A 21252-nucleotide genomic window follows, 5' to 3' on the forward strand; every position below is an offset into this window, starting at 1 on the left:
CTCAGGGCATGCTGGATCAAATGTGGGTGTTTCCTTCTAGCCTCAGCCAATTCCTTTCCAAGAAGTACCTGTGGAAATGTCACAGATCAAACTGGAGGAGGCAGTCAAGATTAGGCATCTGTATTGCTACTTTGAGCATATGGACTAATTTGGAAGCCAAACTGTTAAGACACAAAACCACTAGTATTCTGGCTTGTGGAAATAATGATGTAAGTGGAAGGAAACTAAATTAAACTGTTATCTCTTTGACACTGAAATAAGAAATAAGTGAGCTCTGTTAATTTACTCATGTCGTGAATGGCTGTAATCTTGTCTCTAGTTGGCCTCATCTCTGCATAGTTACTGATGTAAATGTAATTTTGTGTTTAATTATGATCTTACAGGCAATCACTGGAAAAATGTATTATATCAAATCAAAATATCTCTTTTATCTTTTTTCCCCCACCAACTCTGACAATTTCTTTAAGAATCTGGTTCTTCCTCTACATTGAAGAAATTGCTGTCATTCTTAAATTGTCTGTCTGCCTTCTGTGATGAGAAGTAACCTAGAGATACCTATAATGCTACCAAATGAGACTTACCAACTTCATATCATGCTACTGAAAGGATGTATTTTGCTACTAATGCTTTTTACCTACTTAATGACAAAATCCTCTATTTTATTAAAAATTGGTTCTGTTTTATTTTAATCAAGACCAATAGGAAATATTTTCACTGATCTTGGAACTGAGAAAATCAGATACAGCAGTGGGAGTATAAGGGGAAATAGCCTGAAAAGCATCACTATTGAAAGTGAAAGCCTAGTTTCCTTAAATTCTGTGACCCACTGAAATTGTATCATCCAAGCTGAATAAACGAGGCTCTGCTATATATATCCTATGGAACTAAACAGTAGGAAGATGCATGCACACTTCAAGGTCTGTTATATTGAATTATTGAATGAGATCTTTTTATTTGGCCATGTGACTGAAAAGCTTTTTGTTTGATTTTTTTTTTGCCAACTGCCAACAGCCAAGAACAGCATATATTTGCTGTGATAAATCCAGAGGGACAGTCTGTAAAGGACAAAGTTGTCTTTTTCCAGGTAGAATTTAAATGTTTGATTAAGAAATGAAACTGTGGTAGCTACAGATAAATTAGAAACTTATATTTGATATATATCTTCTTTGCTCAGAAAAAAAAATAATTTAGAGTTAACACAGTGTCTGTTAGGTATCTCTGTGGAGGACTTTGGTAAAATAAATTGTCTTAGTTGACTTGCTCAAAGATGAGCCTTAGTGGCCCTGCTCGTTTATTGCATTGTGGCTGCTTCCAGCTTAAAAAGATTTTAGCACTAAATGTTCCTCTGACAAGATCTCAGAAGCATATTTTTAAGAAGTTCTATCTAGGCAATTACTTAATTTTTAAATAACAATCCAAATCTAATTTGGAAAGTTTCAAATTGAAGTTTTGTCAATGGCAATTGTTTTGTATTTGATTCTGTGCTTTTTATTCCTTGGAAATATGGTGGAAGAAAGTCTATCAAGTGGCAGCTTGAGCCTTTTTTTTCCCTCATTCCTTAAGACTGTGAGTATCAAGTAAATAGCAAAAAAACTAGCTGGTCACCAGGTAAATATAGCCATCAGAAGTTAAATTATTAATCATGTTTTTTGATAGGATCTTCAAACAAGAAGATGATGGTCCCCTTGTCTTCGGCGCTATAAGGGGCAGAGGTTCAGATAGTCTCTTTGTTTGAAAAGCTTGCAGCCCGAAAGTTAGTAGATCAGATAAATAAAGTTGTCACATGACAAAACTGAAATGCTATCAAAGGCAGTAAATAAAATATTTCTTCTATTGTTGATGTTTTTTGGAGGGAGCAGTTTTAAGGAAAGTGTCTGCTCAACTGTAAGGTAGAGGACAAACCAAAGGGTAGTCAGACAGTGAAGGAACTGGTAAGAAGGAGGGCAATAAGAAGTAATGAGGAGAGTGTGAACCTGAGTGCACAGCTAGAACCCTGAAGGCTGCTCACTATTAGAAAGCTATCCAGGTACTTTTCAGCTACATTAGTAGTAAGTACAGGCAGAAACAACAGATGACAGGATTTTTTCTTTTTTTTTTTTAATACAGCAGTGTAATGTTTTGCTTTATTTGTGATGCAGTAAAGGACACTTTACACTTTAAAAGAAGTTCAGCCAAGGATATCATGGCTAATTATTCAGGCAGTTAAATTTAGACCTTGTTCAATCAAAAGAAGTAATCAATCTTTTCAAGAAGGATGAGAGCAACATAAGCCAGAGAAGGTCAAAGAGATTGTCTTTGCAGTTATTTGAGATGCCTTTTTGTCTCATTCTTTCTCTTCTGTATAGCTCTAGAGCAGATATTCTGAATACAGCAGATTTCTGTACTGCTGTTTGCAGGAGGATGGGCCAGAGGTTAAGATGCTATTCTGTTTTGGCTTATGATTGACATTCTCTGAACTTGGTGTAGAAGTTACTTGCCTTTTCTGTACCTGTTTTACCCAATGGTAAAGTGACCAAAAAATGCACTATTATTGTATTAAGCAATTTTGTGAGGGAACAGAAAACTCAGAAGTTTGAGGACTGTAGGTGTTGCTATGCTATTAATAGTTCAGTTTAGCAGCCCACACTTAGACTGCTTGAGTTGTATCCTGCCTTGCCTCAAGCTGCCATCTTATGTCATGTTTGCCACCTGCACAGAGGTGTTTGAGACATCGATGTGTGATCTGAGATGACTATGGGAAGGCAAATGAATCAAACCAGTGATTTCTCAAAGTTGATTCTATGTTTCTATGTTTTTAGCTTGGTCCCTATTCTCTCATAATCATTTGACTTCCACTTAATTCCTTCTTTGATTTCTCATTCTTTTGTTCTCTATATATCTTGATCTATGTTGTTTATTGTTTCTTTCCATTTAGTCTTCCTGTTTAAGCTACAGTCTATGAAAATCAGCTGCCATGCACCATTGCACTATCTCTACCTTGATGCTGTCCTCTGTTATGTAGGCTAGCCTCCCACATAATCTAGGGAACAGCTTTATTGTTTGAAGCTGTAGCAGGTTTTCACATCCACTGGGGATAAGCACTGTTCAGAATACATACAGAGAGCATCTGATGAGCCACCTCATCATGTGGGACCCCATGGCATTAACTCTTGTGAAGTTCTTAAGAGAAAAGGAGAAGTCCCTAGCAGTATACTGACATAGCTGTTAGTATTCCTTCCCTTCTCATAAGCAAAATGAGGCCTTTGTAAACTTAAAAGCTCATCCTTCAGTCTCCTTGTATTTCTACTGCCCAGCTTAAGTTTTACTGCTGGACCTCTTAGGGTCACACTTAATGCAGAGCAGTAACCACTTGCCATGGTGTTAAGTTTTGCAAAGGTATATACTTTCAGCAAAAGAAATTTGCTGGATGTTGAAAAGAAAAGGGTGAGAGCAAAGGTCTGCCTACATATTGTGGTACACTGCAATATGCAGATCAGTGTCCTCTGTAAAGTTCTTCTTGGTTTTAACCAAATGACCAAGAACTAAGGTAGCAAGCAGTCTGTGGCTTCATTCCAAAGGTAATCATAATCTTGTTTATTTTGTGTATCTCTTTAGAGAATTTTTACATTATCTGGGCAATGATGAACAATTAGTTTCTGTGATTTGCAGAAGGGTCACTATGATCGTCTCTCATTGCATAATGTTCACATTTGTCATTTAGGCTACATTTCCTCACTTAAATTTTGATTGTGAGAATGCTTGTCTGGATATTATTCAGTACTCTTCTCATTTGTTACGCAAACTGTTCCAATGCATCGTGGTATTTTACAATACTCAAAGCACCAGCAAGCAAAAGCTTACAAAAAATTAACAAAAGAAAAGCATTTGCAAGAGAAGCACACCTTTTTACTTCTTTAAGCAGTGAACGCCTTATCAGAGCTTCACAATCAGCAGGAAAGTCCATCAATAAGAAAAATCCATCAATAAGAAAAGTAGGTCTATAAAGTGTAAAGAGACAACATCAATAATTCATTGAAATTCAGTTTCAGTGGTTTGGAGAAGGTTCTGAAGTAGTGTCACTGCGCAGTTGTCATGTATCTTCTTTTGAGGAGTTTGGAGAGAGGTTTGTTAGAGGTTAAGTCATGTCTTATATGGACAGTTAGTCTGACCTGTAGTCATCTTCATGCACTTCCATACTGGAGAGTGCCTGATACCTAGCAGCTGCCCTACTCCATTTCTTGGGCCATATTTCATGAATTCATGCAGTTCAGGATATGATTTCTCTCTGACTTTGTACAGCAGAAATTGCCTATGTTATACATTAGGATAGCAATTGTGGAGCTGCATAATGCCACTAAATGATGCATTCACAAATGCAGTTTACTGTGATGGCCTTTCTTCTAGGATATGATCCACTGTGTCAAACTGGAGCAATAAAACTCAACTGTAAATCGTGGACAAATTAACATTATTGTGCCCATTCTAAGAGAAGACCCAGGAGGAGTCTGGGGAACCATTACCAATACAGTAATAAATATATAAAATACATTAAAGGACAGTGAAGATTTTCTGTAATTTGATGCATGATTAGTTCTGTGTGTCATTAGTAGTGCCAGTGTGCACGGAAAAAAGAGCTGGTAACCACAGATGGCCTAAAGCTGATCTGGAAACCTGAGCTAAGTTCAGTCATTTTGTAAGATTAGTAACAGAAACCAGCACCTCACAAAGTAATTGTTTATAAATGAAGAGCTTTATTGTAGTGTCATTCTGCATTTTCTGTGATAAAATGCTTGGTGTTCTGTATTAATCAGGTTTTCAGGCTTTTGAGAGTCTGTCAATGGCAAAGGGATTTTTTTCCATAACTTTGCAGCAGATATTAATGAGAACAGAGGCTTCAGCAAACATTTCGCTGTCATCTGTTGTTTTTGCAGGAATGCAATGGTGAAATAGCAGCAGGAGTACAAGGGCAAGGCTGAGTTCTTGGAAAACATGACTGTATAGCATGGAGAGTATGAAATTCAGTCAACCACTTAGAGAAGCAAAGCTATTGAACCTGTTGCATTAGAGCTATGCTGAGATCAAAATATTCATAGCAGAACTGAAACTGAGCAACACACTATGCTATTTCATACACAGGAATCCTAACTCTGTCATAAAATGATAATTTGTACTTACTGAGTATGTTCGGCACTAGAGAAAAAAATAACATGATTTTAAAAAACATTATATTCATTATTTTTCTAATTATAAAAATCCATCTAATTTTTAATCTTAAAATGTAACAGTATTGAAAAATATCTTAATGCCCTTCTTTTACTGACCATATTTTGAGATTTCAGTGCTGAAATGGAGGCAGAAGACTGTAGACTTTGACGTGGCAGAAAAAGGCTTGTTTTGTTATTAAATGCCACCCAGCTAGAACTTGAGTAGATATGAATGTTGCCACTTTGGAGAGGTGGCTTTCTATTAGTTGGACTAAACAAATAGGTCCATAAGCTTAATACTTACATACCTGTAATCCACTGCACTATCGCTTTCTGCCCCTCTTTCTTGCAGCAGAGCTAACTAAGCAACATCCTTGTAATGATTCTCCCCTCTGTTTTCACTTCAGCAACCCATGTGCTAACTTTGAGGAGGTGGGAATCTTCTGTGGTTTCAATGACTCCTGAGTATTCTGTTTCTTGTGCTTAACACCCTGCTGTCATGCTTGACTGAGAGTCAGTATATAAGTTTTGAAATTATTTCTATACTGGGTTAATACTTTAATATCTTAGCTTCCTAGCCAGCTTTTCTTTCTGGAGCAAACAGGGTTTCTTAAACTTTGCTCCTACACTTCTCAAAAACCAGCTGGGTATGATGGACCATGCTTAACATTTCTACTTTGGTGCTATTTTATGGTTTTGTGGTATTGGACACTGTGTATAGCATCCCATCGCATGAAAAAAAATTGTCTTTTTAAACATGGAGGTTCTTGTGGTGTTTGTGTGGGGTTTTTTGGTGGGAGGAGATGGCTGGCTTGTGGCAAGATGATTGGTGGGATGGAGTTTTTTGTCTGTCTGGAATTACTGTCAGGCTCTGGTAAGCCTGGGGCCATGTATTTTTGTTTTATGAGTTGATGTATACTACTTCATAGTTGGTTAAGTTAAAATACAGTCATGCTTACTTCAAACTTAGCCCATTGTGTTTATTTTTTTAAAAAATGTCAGATAAGCATTGTTGTGTATCATAAGAAGCTTCTTTCAAAGTTTCTATTTTATATTGGCCAAATACTTTAAATTTTGTGAGCATTTGCTGGTATCCATATGATGTTTTGCACAAGGGTAACTCTAAAAGTATTTCTCCTGCATGGCTGGTTTTCATTTTAACCAATTTCTGCCCAGAAGTATCATCTTGAAACTCCTTTGGAAAATTGCACATATTAGTCATGCAGCCCTAGTATTTCTTTTTAGAGATTGTAGAAGAGTATGGTATTAGCTTTTAAAAAAATGTTGTGGAATGGAGTTGTAAAACTGTTGTGGAACAGTGCTATAGATGCACGAGTGTGCATTTCTTTAGATCCAGAGCACCTGTTCTCAAAAAAAATTGGACAGTGTGTCCAGGGAGTCTGTGGCAATGGTTTTGAACTCTCATAAGTGTTTCTCTTGCTTTTCACACTGCGGTTATTCTGTTATAACCTAAATTGTGCTACTTTCGGCAAATTAGCTTAGCTTAATTTTTTCAGTATTTTAATGGTCCTGTGAATTTCTGATTAAGTCTTCTCCTGGGTAGCCCTGTCTGAGCAGTCATATCTTCCTGCTCTGAGTGTTTTTAAACATGTTGATTGTTCTTTAAGAATACTGATGTGTGACTGGGAATGATGTATATTGCGATGTCTGATGAGGTCAGTTCCTGTCCACCCTCCTGCAGCTCTGCAGGAAGCTGAGCTGTCCTTGAGGCAGCTCCTGGGTGGCCACAACTTACATCAAAGAACCAGTTTCAGGGTTGTTCGGTTTTATTAATTTTTTTTCTTCTTTCCTTGAATTGCTCTAGTCTTAAAAACTTTTTTAGGAGATGATGGCTATGCCTGTCAGGGTGGTAGTCTCAGTAAGTACTGTAACACTCATTCTTACCTCAAGACAAGAGTTTTCAGCGTAATCAATCTTTCTCAAGCTAATCTGTAGTTTATTTTACTATATTAGTTTCTTCAGTATGTTGCAAGCACTTAACAATGTTCACATTACAATTATTCTATAGCTGCTCAGTTGAATTCAAGATCCTCATAAAACTGAATGTATTATATGGTAAATAATGGCACTTAGAAGACTAAAGGCATATTGATGCACTGAAGATGCGGCACCCTCAAATGGAAATATTCTTGATGACATATATAAATTACATCAGAAATGACTGATTCTTACTCAAATTTTGTGTGTTAGTGTAGAATCTGCCATATGTCAGTACCACATTGCCTGGCAATTCCTTTCTCTATGTATTTACTTGACAGTATCTAAGTTTACCATTGTATTAAATTTAGCTTTTACTTCATTCTCGATGCTAATTTGACTTAACTATTTAATTCATATATTCTTAGTAACATGCTAGATCAACACTGATGCTCACTTCAGACACTTTTTTTAAAATCTTTTTATGTCATTTTAAGAGGAAGTTTAGTGGTAGCTGCATTAGTTTCATTATATGAAATGAGGTAGCTTCTATCCTGTTTTATTTTATTAGAGTGAACATGTTCATCAACTACTTTATTATATATATTTATATATTTAATTTTTATTTTATATATATTTATCTATTATATATTTATTTTATAACTACCAACAGTCTTCAGAAGATTACAAAAAACTTGAGTATAGAACATTTATTGAGATTCATTTTGTGTCCACTTCTTTAATTTTTAAAATTTATTTTATTGTAAATGATACAGACTGTGGACCTGATTTTCTGAATCTGGGAGAGTTCCCAGCCTATCAGTGGCTGATCTGTTCTCAAGAGACTTTCCCTTGGGAACAGATCAGCCACGGACAGGCTGGGAACTCTCTCAGACTCAGAAAATCAGGTCCACATAGACTGTTCATACACATTGACAGATGTTCTCAAACTCAACCTCAAATGTTATTTCTCTGTATGGGTATGCCAAGAAAAAAAAAATGTTAGCCACTTGACTTCACTAAGCTCTGGACTCACTCAAGTCCTTCAGGCCTCCACATGTTCAAGATCTTTGATTCTTCTGCTCTTTTTTATTTTTTTCTCTTTTTTTTCCCTGAATAACCTGAATTCAAGTCCATATTATGGATTACTTAGCACTTGGGCCTAAAATATTGGTAGTTAAACTTCGCAGTCCAGATTTCCCTTCTTTAGCATGTTGTAAAGCCCTCTGAGGCTCCTGTGAAACACAATCCTTCTACCTTTCTCCTGTTCACAGGGGCCACCGACTGACTGAGCTATTCCTGTTACTGAAGTTAATTCTTATCTAGAATGGTGGTCAAACTGAGGCTTAAGGGGGAGGTTAAGCACTTGCTACTCCTGAGCACAGCCTTTGTTTTGCCATTAATAACCATCAGATGCTTTCCAATAACCTGTGTGTTTCAAGTCTATTTTCTCTTGTTCAAAACCTAATGGTACTTGCCATTTCCTAACCCTACCAAACCCCGACCTTAACCCAGATATTCCACAGAACAAGATGAACAAAATGTTTAAAATTTATTTTAGCCTGTCCTGAAATAAATAACTCCACCACCCCCAGGTGGGTTAGACTAACCCACGTCTAGGGCAAGACATGCCTTCATCCAGCTTTAGCCCTACCCCACAAACATCCTATAGGTGCTGACCTAACTGAACAAAAATAAACTGTTGACTTCTATTGACAAAAGACTTCCACTTTGAGACAGAAGTGCACAAACAAGAGCTGAAAGGTGACAGTTTCTACTTTCAGACTGTCAGCCTGGCCGCTTTTCTGTTTAGACTACCAATGGTAAACTTGTGGGTAAGTTGATTGTAAAAGGCTGAGCTACACATTCAGTAGTCCATGGAGTTATATAGGTGGGATCTAAAAGAATCTGTGAGGAACAGTTTATTTCAGTCCCAGTCTGCTCTACTGTCTCTGTATGGAATTGTGAGGATGGGATTAGGATTGCTTTTAGCAAAAGAGTAAGTGAACCTCAGTTATCCGTGTACATGACATGAGCGACTTCCATGAGGGTGTTTCTTTAGCCTCTGGCTTGGAACTGCTAGATCCAACCATATGGCATATTTATAGTTCTGATTTGGATTGGGAAAACTGAAAAACTATGTTATAAATTATCTGTATTGACATTAGGGTTGGTGTTTGTAGAGGCTAAATTATAACACTGCATCTTAGTTCACCTAAATATCTGTCTATCAATGGAAAGCTGGAGACAGGATAAAAAAAGCCCAAGCCATAGGATGTAAGTGCTACAGGAGGTTGTTCCCTTCCGGGCCTTACACTATTGGGTCTGAGTGCACATTTGAAAATGTGGATGTTCCCCATTGATATGGAAAAAAAGAGTCTATCATGACAAATTTTGGTGCTGTAGTTAGTTATCTATGTTATGAATGCTCATACTACAGTTAACATGCTTCTTGCTTCAAACATGGTTTGAATGTATTGCCATGGTCAGGAGGCTTACCTGTCTGCCACCTCTTTGAAAAGGAAATGTTGGATTTTCAGAAAGCCCCCTAGTGCGGATCAAAGCCATGTGACCGTTTAGCTCACTGGTGACAAGGAGCAGTGTGAAGGCCTGTGATGATTCCAAATGTTAAATTAAATTATTTCTCTTTAAAATTCTCTGTGATACTTATTAATATTTTATGAAGAGGTTGGTGATGAGAGTGAATGAGGTTTTTGGGACTACTTAACAATCTTAAAAGCAACCAAAAATGCCCACATATGACAGAAAATTAATATTTCTGTTGGCATCAAAAGGCTAGTCTATGTCTTTCTTTCTTCTCTGATATCATCCTTTGTCTTTCTGCTGTAATTATGTCAAAACTTCCTCTCACATGCCATGTCCAGCGTTGCATCAGCTTCATGATTATCTTGACCTCCGGTTTCCACAGTAGCAATGCTCACCACCCCTTTGTGCAGCCTGATTTTGTGCTGTGAGGCTGGCTGGGCTTGGGAGAAGATGGTCTGTGAAAGAATATGGCAGTACTGGAGCTGTACATTCTTTGTTTTGAGAAGAATAGGTTATAATGTTTATATGTTCATTCAGGGTAACTGCTAATTGCTACTGTTTCAATTTTGTGGGGCTTCTGGGTATTGTTTTGGTTTTGTTTTAATTTGTTTGGTTTTGTTGTTAACTGTGCAAATAGATAGTTTGGTCAATTTGTAATGGAAGAACAATCTGAACATCAGTCTGTGGGATGGCTCATTCTCACAAACAAGTACTCTATAAAGATTTGGGGATTGTTTTACAAGTAAGGTGAAGCCTAATCACAGCTATGTTTAAGTCTTCAGTATTATAATGAATGGATAGCAATGGGATTTATTAATAGAATACATTTATTGTGATTAAATATGTGTCAAATTACTTTTGAGACTGCTGATTGAACAGCCGTTATTGCTGAATTATTGTAGCATACTTTTTATCTAGTGGATGACAATCTACTTACGAATTTAATGAGGGGAGCAAAATGAACACTGTGTTTTAAATAAGCATCATCCTTACAGTTCCTAAATTTTTATGACTTTATGTTGAAAATCATGCAGATAAGAATAATGTTAATACTGTTCAATGTTTTGAGAAGAAAAACCTAATGAGTCTTTTTTCTTTCCCTGTCTGAACTGGAGGCCAACTTGTAGTGCCAGCAGAATTCTCTCATTCTTTCTTGCTTTGAAACCATGGGATTCTTTGCTAAAAGAAAAGTTGCTTCACTAAAAAAAAACCAGCAACATTCCCCCAAGGACTCCATACTTGGAAGTACATTTCCACACACATACACTCACATACACCCACACATACACTCCATACCCCTGCTTTTATATACTTTTTTTTTTTTTTGGAGAAAATATTTTCTTGTGTGAACTTTGGAAACTGTAGAGCATGAAACACTCCCAAAAGTAAAATACTGTTTATGCCTAACTGCATGAACAGACATGTTGAAAGTAGCAATGGTTTTGTTTTGTAATATATATATTAAATTATTCCTTTTTCCTTTCACTGTAGGTACTTCAAAAACTAGGAAAAGCAGATGAAACTAAAGATGAACAGTTTGAAGAATATGTTCAAAATTTCAAACGGCAAGAGGTCAGTTACTTTTTCAGTTTCTTTAATTATGTCTTAAGAATGCAAGATATTTAACTTGCTGATTTTGAAGAAGGTATTGGAAGGGAACAGGTAAGATTTTATTTTTTGGTGGGTACAGGATTTTGTTCGGCAGTTTTCAGACAGAGATAACATTGTGCATGCAGAGTTCTAAAATATGGCCAGAAAATAAAAGCACATTTGTAGTCATATGTAAAACCATCATGCTTGAACTGCTTGAGATCACAGCGACAGTACATTTTCACCAGTAACTGAGGATAGAACCCAACCTCAACTAAATACAGCTTTGTAGTCACCTTCTTACAAAGAAGAGAAGTATTTCCATGGTTTAATTTTGTGGATTATTTTCATCAGTGCTATATAATAATACCAAATAGTAAATTTATAGGAGTGAGTAGATTAATAGTTTTGAACTGCGCACATGTAAAGCTCCCTGTGGGTGCTGGTGCCTGTGGTGGCAGTGCTGATGAAGCATAACTAGGCAGCAGTGATCAATTACTCTTAGTGTTAAAAACACATGAAAGGAAAGCTGCTCCAAGGAGTTTATAATCTACTCCCCATGCAATCCTAAATTCTAACCCAAATAACTTGTTTCTTTGTTGGACAGACTTTTTGGTTCTGAGGTGATTAATTGCAATTTATATATAGTACCTTTCCAGTACAAATTAATGCCTACCATGAACTGTGGTAATAGCACCAAGAAAATAGTATTGTTGCATAAAATATGAACTGATGTGTCTGTCTTCTTTATGAGCTGTTACTTAGAGCTCCCATAGAAAGGAACTGGAGAATGAGAACTACTTTCACACATTTTACGCAATGTAAAATTTAGCTCATGTCAGTGTTTGCAGTTTCTGCTCTGAATCAGTCCTATTGTACCAAATGCACTTTCCTCCTTTCCATGTAAACACAAAGCCTTCACCCTGACTTCTAGAATGTTTATTAACTCTTTTGCGTCTTATTGATGCTTAGTCTTTATTTTCCTGTCAGTCCAGAAGAGAGGGAGGGTTTCAAGATCTACTGAGCTTTCCGCTTCACCAAAGAGAAAAGTACTGGGAAGTAAAGAATCTCTTTCTCTGAGAAGGATAATTCCTTCCCCAAATTTCTTGAGGTCAGGAAGATGGTGGGATTTAATAGAAGTTTTGAAACCAAACAGAGGTGTTATATTTTCCCTTTTCTTCCCTTTCCATTTTTCCAAGTCTTCTTGACTTTATGATTATCTGATGTTGTTGCTTATCCTTGTTGCCCACATCCCAGCTGTTTGCACAGCTAGCAACTGTGTTTGTAGAAATAAGGCACATCTCTGAGGGGTTTCTTAAGTGTAGGAGCAAATGGAGCGTCCCCACAAAGAAAGAGAATTTGTGGTACTTAATTCTTTTAGTTCCAAATTCTGAGACAAAAAAAAGAGGGGAAAGAGAAAAAAAAAATCCTTTTAAGCAAAATGATGTCTCAAGTATTGGTTTTTTCCTGTCCTTTACTAAGAATTTTCTGTAATGGTGATTTTAAACTGAAAATCTTGCTTAGGGCTAAGGAGGACATTAGCATTCCTTTCTTTTTATTTCCTCATTCTTTGATGTACATAGAGGCAGTAATAAACAGTAAAGGACTCTGCAGGAACTGCATGATGCTAAATCCTAAATACAAATGTGAGTTGGGACCAGAGAGGGAATTGGGTAGGGAGGAGTGACTGCAGAGGGAACCACTACAACTATCATGATGGTCACATGCAGATTAGGCTAGGTCCACTGACACACCAAATGAGAGAGACTGTGTATTTACTGAACTAGTCACACATGCTTACTGCGCTTTCAGGAAGATCTCTTGTGCTCAATTCTTCTAATACAAGGGGAAAAATGCTGCAAAAGCACTGTTTCTGCCATGTTCACTCATAAGAAGCATATAAATAGTTTAAATTTTCTGTTTAGTCCGTGCTTTGATCTACAATTTATTAGCAATGCAAAGGTATGAAGCATTACGATGTGAATCTGAATTACCATTCTTACTGATTAATGCCATGTAGGTCTTCTGTGAACTCAGGCAGTCATCTCTTCTTGGTTTACATTCAGTCCTGCTTTCAAGTCCATTCTGCAACTCTAGAGGCTTTAGATAAAGTCAAATTCTAGATATTAAATGCAGTTTGGTGGATTTGTCCCTGTGCTGAGGTTCACCAAACTGTTGATGTGGGCCGTTCAGGAGGCTTGCAAGAATAGCCAACCCTGTTAAAGGCTGCCCCATCTTTTTCACTTCCCTTCAGGATTATTTGTCTCTGTGGTGGTCACTGACCTAACAAGACCATGGCAGAGGAAGTCTGAGAAGACGTCCAAGCTTTACTTATTTTCTTGTAATCTCACTTAGCGAGGATTTGTCTGTTCCCTGCCCCCCTCACCTACCCACAGTTCATTCTGAGGAACACTATCACTTCAGTTCTATGTCTCTTTGCAAGATCTTTGTTGCAGCTGGTACTATGTGTGCCCTGGGGATCCTGGTAAGCTGAAAGCTGTGAAAATGGTCTGTTTATCTTGTTTGCCTGCATTACTGAGCCTGCAACAATCTTTGAGAAGTCAACTAACCTAAAGTATAAAATGATCTTTTTATTACTACTCTCCAAAGATTGTAAATGAGGACTCCCAGTTCAGCCCACTGAAAGGATAAAGGAAAGAACATAGTGCTCATTATCCAGGAAATGGAAAATTGGAAATCTGAAATCTTTCCCTGAATAGCAGATTGGATGGTGGGCCTGTACCAAACTCAGAAAAAGGCTGTTTGTAAGTATATGTGCATGTCATGGTTTGATACTGGCCAAACACCAGGCACCACAAAAGCCACACTTGCCCTCCCCTGCCACAGTTGGGCAGAGGAGAGAAACATTTAAGGAAGGCTTCATGTGTTAAGGACCAGGATAAAACATTCCAAGGGCAAAACAGACTCAGCTTGAAAGTACAAAGTGAATTTATTACTAATTGAGTTAGAGGAGGATAAGAAGAAGTAAAATAAGCCCTTAAAAAACACCATTTTCCACCAATCCTCCCTCCTTCCTAGTGAGTAGCACAGAGAGAGAGGGTATGGGGATTTGGCGAGTTCATCACCTGAGGTTTTCTTCCACAGCTCAGGGAAAGGAGTCCTTCCCCTGCTACACCGTGGGGTCCCTTCCTATGGGAGACAGTTCTCGTGAACTTCTTTGGAGCATGGCTCCAAACCTCACAAGGAGCAGTCCTGCCAAAACTGCTGCAATGTGAGTTCCTCCCACAGGCAAACAGTCCACCCAAAACTGCTGCAGTGTGGGTCACTCTTCCACAGGATGCAGTCCTCCAAGGACAGGCTGCTCCAGCCTGGAAGCAGGAGCCCCCTCTCTCCCTCCACCAGGTCTCCCACTGGATCACAGCCTCCTCCAGGCACCCACCTGCTCCAGCATGAGCACCTCCATCATGGGCTGCGGGTGGTTCTCTGCATCCCCCATGGATCCCCATGGATCTGCAGGGGCTCAGCTGCTGCACCATGGTCATCACCATGGCCTGCAGGGGAATCTCAGCTCTGGTGCCTGGAGCAGCTCCTGCCCCTCCTTCTCCACTGACCTTGGTTTCTCTCACGTTCTCACCTCCTCCTCTTCTCTGACTAGCAAAAAACTTTGCATGCACACTTTGTTACTATTTTCTTCTAAAATATGTTATCACAGAGGCGTTACCAACATCTCTCATTGGCCCAGCTTTGGCGAGCAGCATGTCCATCTTCAGACCCATCAGAGATTGGCTCTGCTGGACATGGTGGAAGCTTCCAGCAGCTTCTCATCTCAGAAGCCACCTCTGGAGCCCCCTTGCTACCAAAAACTAGGCCATGCAAAACCAAAGCAGTGCAGCTGATCTATCTGGAGAAAACCATCATTTGGATTCCCCAGTCACCCATTCCCGTCTCTTTCTGAATACAGTTGGATAAGAGCCTCTTCTGGACTTGACAATCCAGAGTTAAATTACCTAGATGAATCACCATGGAGAAACTGAGTCATCCCACGTCCAGAGAGAACAGAGTACAGTTGCTTTGCAGACCCTTAAGACTTTCTTTGTCAAAATCATTAAGCTCCTGCAGCTGATGCCAACAGTAAAAACATTTAGATTTGTAAAAATGAATACAGCTGTTTTTCATCTTCATCAAGTTGAAAACTGAAAATTGCCACCTTAATCTACGCTTGTGGAACAAATAAAACATATAAAGTCATATATGACAGTATGACACAGATTTTCATTGTATTGCAATAAATTTCTTGAGATTTAAACATTTATTTTACACAGCTAATTGTGAATATGCTCAGCTTCTTAATTGACTCTGAAGTTCAGAATGAGGGGAGAAAAAGGAATTTCTGCATAATTCCTCTTGTAAAATTATCATCAAAGGCCAATGAGGATTTACCAGAAATTTCGTCTGTATTCTGTTTCTCAAGCAATTCCATCTTACATGTTCTTTTTCTTTACAGGAAGTACGGTAGCAATTACCTTTATCCCCATGTATATTTCAATGACTCACAGTCATTAAAAGTCACACTTTATTGTTCTAAGAGAGCAATATTCTATTTCATGTTTATGCATATTTACCTCTCTTTATTTTTCTACATGTAGTTATGGGACTTCTTTTGCTTTACATACTACAGTCCAAATATATTTATATTATAAATATAAATATATTATAAAATATTTATGCTTAAACCCATAAATATTATGTACTGTATATGTACACAGAGGAGATATAACAGTTGCTATTACAACAGCAGCTTCCCATGGCATGTTGTCAGAAAGAAAAGCAAAATATCAAAGGCTGTTGTTGCTACTTTATAGAATTAGGTGAAAACTAAGAGCCTTTTTTACTGTTGTTGAGTGATCAGAATCTACTTCTATGGACTGTTTTACTAATAGTACACTGCACCTAGTAGTAAGAGCTGTTCATTGGTGTAATTGTTATGATTCCTGAAAAATCTTCTTTCACACAAGCATGCTTGGCTGCCTTACAGCCAATGTCATGACGTGTCACGATGTTGTCTAAAAGTTGATTTGTGAGACAATTAACATTTTTTTTAAGTCTTCTTTTTTCATCAGCTGTGTCAACGATTTTTTAAAACTTATTCATGATATGTATTACAAATAATAATATTTATTTCAATCTGAGTTTTGCAAAATCTTATTTTCTCTGGGAATTTGTAATTATCTCATTCATCTATATGAACCATCTTTAAATTTATCTTATATCTCCCATTTAAACCCCCTCATTTTACATGTCTTTTATGTGGTCTTGAGATGGATTAAAGAATCCAGGCAGTAAACAAAAAGTGTGAACTTTAAAATTACTCTGAATGGGTGACACTCTTTCTCCTTAGCTAACACTCAGATTTTCTTGGTTGTCTGTAGAATCTAATACTAAAGTGCAGGGGATTTTTGGTACATGTTAAGCGGCAACTATTATGCGTTCAGTACTGTTCTGTCCATGCAAGACTCCTTTGCTAAATAAAAGTGATACCAAGCGTCTCTGGTAGCTGTTCCAAAGTAAACCAGGCATAGAATAACACAATTTAGACTAGAGGGAGAGAGCTTTTTTCTGTGAAGCAACAAGTATTTACATTCAGGGGTACTGAGTCCGACAAGCATTTGGGGTAAACTGGAAGTGTACTTCAGATACTGGATGATCCCTTAGCCAAATACACTCTATACAATGTATATATGCAATCTATACAAAGGTACAATGTAGCTTGAGACCATGGAAGGGATTTCTCTGCTGATTCCATTCCATCCTGAAATATGTGTTTAATAATTTCCTTATGTCTTAAGGGCCATTTTTCCCAAGACAAGAAGAAATATAGTGTACCATTAAATCTCATCTCAACCTCATCAATTTCCAATCAAACAAGATACTCAGGAAGGTGGTGTTATGTTTATGTTTTATGCTACAAAATTATCTCTGCACGGACAGCCCAGATGCATTTCAACTGATTTCTCAGTAAAAAAGAGAGAGCAGCTGATGCAATGTTTTTCTGTTTTGATTCTGACCATTGATTGCTCCAAATCCAGAGTCCAAACCATTGTCACACTGTGTGAGTTTTGATTGCCCCTTGGATATAAACTATTATGCCTCTGCAGCTTTAGTAACTGTGCTAATTGTTTTCTCCCCAGTACAGTTGAATGTTCAATGTTTTTTCTGGCTATTTTTAAAGGAGACCTGTATATGTTTCTTCAGGACCCCTCTGCGATAAATGACCGTGGGGATAGTTAACATAGCCCAGTTCAGAGATTTAAGACATGGATTGAACATGATGCAGTTCACAACAAACAGTTCCGGACAGTTTTCTACCTGATCTGTTCATACATAGCTTATGTACATTATTTACAAATGTGGTTATGGGTATGCAGCTATTAGCATAAAGAGAGGCACAAGTTGTCAGAACAACTTTCTGTTGTTCAGAAAGTCTAGCTTGACATGAAATATGTAGAGATTATTTTAGCCATAGACTTGTAGATTCTTGCTTCCTCTGCAGACCCCAATTTTTAGTTAAAACCATTATTCTGGGCCCTGCTTTGAGGACATGAGTATATTAAAGGATGATGTAGTAACTGTGAAGGTAGAATGCTTAGGCAGGGGGAGGTTTAGTTGTGAGCAAAGGTTGGAATTTCACTTAAGGTGGGTGCCACATATTTTTCTGTTCAGTTCTCATCTGGAACAGAAACTGATGGTCCAGTGAAAGGGTTGGTTTAGTGTCTCTGCAGGCACAGAGCTTCCTCACCTGCCTACTGGGTGTTGCTATTAACACAAGGTAGAGCTCCCTGATTCTTGCCTTTAAGGTTGATTTTTTTAAAATTTTTTTTTAAATTAGTGTAAATCATCTGAGAATCTTGTTTCATTTGATGCAGTTTACTTCAGCATGCTACTTAATTACTAGAACAACAAAATTCTTATTTTTGAGCCTTTTTAGTGGCTGGGTCACAAATTTGGTGCTCTCATGGAAGATACTGTGCGAGAAATGACACTCAATTCATAAAATTTTAAAAAGTTTATTAAAATACAACAAGGGGCAAAACAAGGCAAAGGGGTGCTTAGCAGCAACCTGAAGCACAACCCCAGTAACAGTAATGTTCCTTATATTTCCTGGGTATTGATATGCCAGCACTGCCCCTCCCAAAGTCTGCCAGTTGACTCTTCTTTGCCATTCACTGGTGGAGACCTTCTTGCAGTCTGATTGCAGGTGAGCTGTTGTTGTGCCCAGTCCCCCCAGTAACAAGCTTTCCCCATTCCCACCTGCCTCATGCAAGGGGCACATGTACACACCCTCCCCCACATGTCTGTGACAGCCCTGAAGACCAGGGTTGTCTGGTGGCAACAACGCAGAGGGGAGAGGAGGGGATTAGAGGGAGAACAAGAAGGGGCCCAAAAACAACTGGGTCACCCACATACAACGAGAGTCACACATCAAAAGAGTTTTAAGTCTCAACAGAACCTCCCCCAATACACACAATATCCATTCTTCATTTGGGAAAGACCGACACACGGAATAAAGACTCCACAACCTGTAAGGCTGTAAAGTAGGTATGTTTTCAGTGCTGAGACACATGGGGGAATCACTCCACCACAAACGTGCGTGCCAAACAGAGCAGACACTTTGTTTATGTAAACTTAAGCTTATACATATTTATGAAAGTTTCAGCATCACCTATACATATTCATAACTTATCCCCTCCTACTCTCACTTCGTATGTTAATCAGCCTTTCATCGTTCTGTGCTTGTGCACTGTCTCCCAGTGGTCTTGGGCGGGGGTTGCTGGATGAAGTAAGTAGTCATCCTCACAATGTCTTCTGGATGAACCTGGTCTTCTCTTGGTATCCGGCCATCCTTCAAGGCTTCTGGCCACAGTTCAAACTAAAGATCCAGTTTTTACCATTTTTTAGAGCTCTGGTTGCTGCTTTACCAGTCTTTAATGATAGGCGAAATCCTGTTGTTGCATAGGAAAGGACTATCTGTTCTGAACACGCTTGATTGATTACACAGCAAGCTATAGTTGCATAAGCTTAGTTATAAGTTCCCTATATCAAGCCAATCACCACACTACCTGTCTACAACATACTGCTATGCCTAAAACCTCTGTGTTTCCAGAGAAGGTTGCAAACCCAATTTTTTCAAGTAATGCACTAGATAAATATTTGAAAATTTCCTAGAGCTTAAAAAGAGAGAAAGGATATCCATTTCTTTAAGAAAAATATTTCAGAAATTGTGAGACAATCCTAGGGACTATAAGAAACCTGATTGTTGGGGTTTAGTATTTTTCTTTTTGTTTCTTTCTCTTATGGATTTTGTCCCGTCTGTTGCTAAGAAACCATCATGACCGATACTTAGAGAGACAGAAGAAGTTGCCATGGGAAGGATGTTGCTGGCTACTCTCTTAGCTGGGGGGTTTCTCTCAGAGGGGCAGAGATGCCAGGAGAGTTAGGCTGGGGAAAAGGGGCCTGTGCCCAGCTCCTAGCTCTCTCAGCTTTGGAGGATGACAGTCGAGTTACTGCTCACTGTCGGGGCGTGAGTTCATTGCTGCTGCTGGAGCCCAGCCCTGTCCTGTTTCTTCTGCTCTGGCCCCACACCCACTTGCCTGGTGGGACGCCCCACAGTTCCAGCTGCCGCTGCAGAGTTTCTGATACAGCTCATTTTCCACTCTGGAATCTTGCATGTCCCAGCTTGCTGCTTTCAAAGTCCCTGTTACAGCTCTTTTTGTTATCCAGAGGGGCACTGGGACCAGCTGCCCCCCGTGAGTTTGTGTGTTTGAAGCCCCGCTCTGTCTCTCCCGCCGGCAGCGCGGCCATTGCCCGTGTGGGGAGAGGCGGCCGGGCCCGCGCCACAGCGCCCCCTGCCGGCGCGGGGGAATCATCGCACCTGCCCTGCCTGGCCGGGAGCCACCAGCGCCCCCTGCCGGCTGTGCCTGGAACTGCACCGGAGGGGAAAGTGCCTGCGGCCCAGAGAAGGCGTCACTGGGCTTGTGGTGCTGCTCCTTCTGCTGCCCTTGTGGCTGTTTGTCTGCCTTGTTATACAGATATATTCTGGTAAAGAGCTGTTATTCCGTTGCCCATATTTTTGCCTGAAAGCCCCTTAATTTAAAGGTCATCATAATTTGGAGGGAAGGGAGTAATATTCTCCATTCCAAGAGAGGTTCCCACCTTCCTTGGCAGACACCTGTCTTTTATACCAAGACACTGATAAAGGTAAAATGGAGTACTCTGGCAAGCAGATAGATTTCATATTTAATTACAGATTTGTCCAAGTTATTATGTTAAGCTTCTCTTAATATAATAGTTATTTTCATTTATACTACAGAGTTCTGTAAAAGACCTAGCGGTAAATAGTATCTAAAGTGTTTATGAACGAAGAGACAGCACTGCTCAATACTGCAACAAGCACATTACAATAAAGAATGTCTTCCAGGTGATACAGAAAATGTTTTCTTTTCAGCTATTTCTCTGATGTCTTAGCAATGGAATGACAAAATTCCAGTATTAATTAGAGCTGCATTTAAAAAATTTCATTTTAATTGTTATTTTTGTTATTGTTACTTTTATTATTATTATATTTGCTATTACTTACACTGTGCTCCAGGTTCAATATTTTCAATGCTCTTGCCTCTCACTAAATTGGAATGATATATTTGGGTTTTGTATGTCATTCATGTGCTGACCTTTCCTGGAAAGATGTATTATGTTTACATCCTGCATGTGACATGATAGAAAAATCAAACTCTTCTGTTCTGACTGGAAAGCTGTAAATTCATGATTCCTGGAAATTAGGTCATCCAATTACAACTTTTGTGGAGGCAAGGTGGCCTTTAATTTATGAGTGGATGCAACAGTTTTTCTAATCCATCAGGAAGCAAAAGCTGGTTAGATGGAAAGTATGGGGTTTGTTTTCATCATTAGCCTTTTTAGGTCTCATCAGTCTCACAACCAACAGTGCTGTGGCTGTCTTTTTCTTAGTGCTAAGATATGA

At 38.7% G+C, this 21252-nt stretch overlaps 1 protein-coding gene across 1 annotated transcript in view; it reads left to right on the forward strand.

Moving 5' to 3' along the window:
• Positions 1-21252, forward strand: part of AMPH (amphiphysin) — a 123135-nt gene that overhangs the window by 44954 nt on the left and 56929 nt on the right. The window contains exon 2 of the mRNA XM_058831922.1: positions 11160-11240. Coding sequence (XP_058687905.1) covers positions 11160-11240 — 81 coding nt within the window. The remainder of the gene's footprint in view (positions 1-11159; positions 11241-21252) is intronic.

The sequence above is a fragment of the Poecile atricapillus genome, chromosome 2 (assembly GCF_030490865.1).
Source record: "Poecile atricapillus isolate bPoeAtr1 chromosome 2, bPoeAtr1.hap1, whole genome shotgun sequence".
NCBI classification, from domain to species: Eukaryota; Metazoa; Chordata; class Aves; order Passeriformes; family Paridae; genus Poecile; species Poecile atricapillus.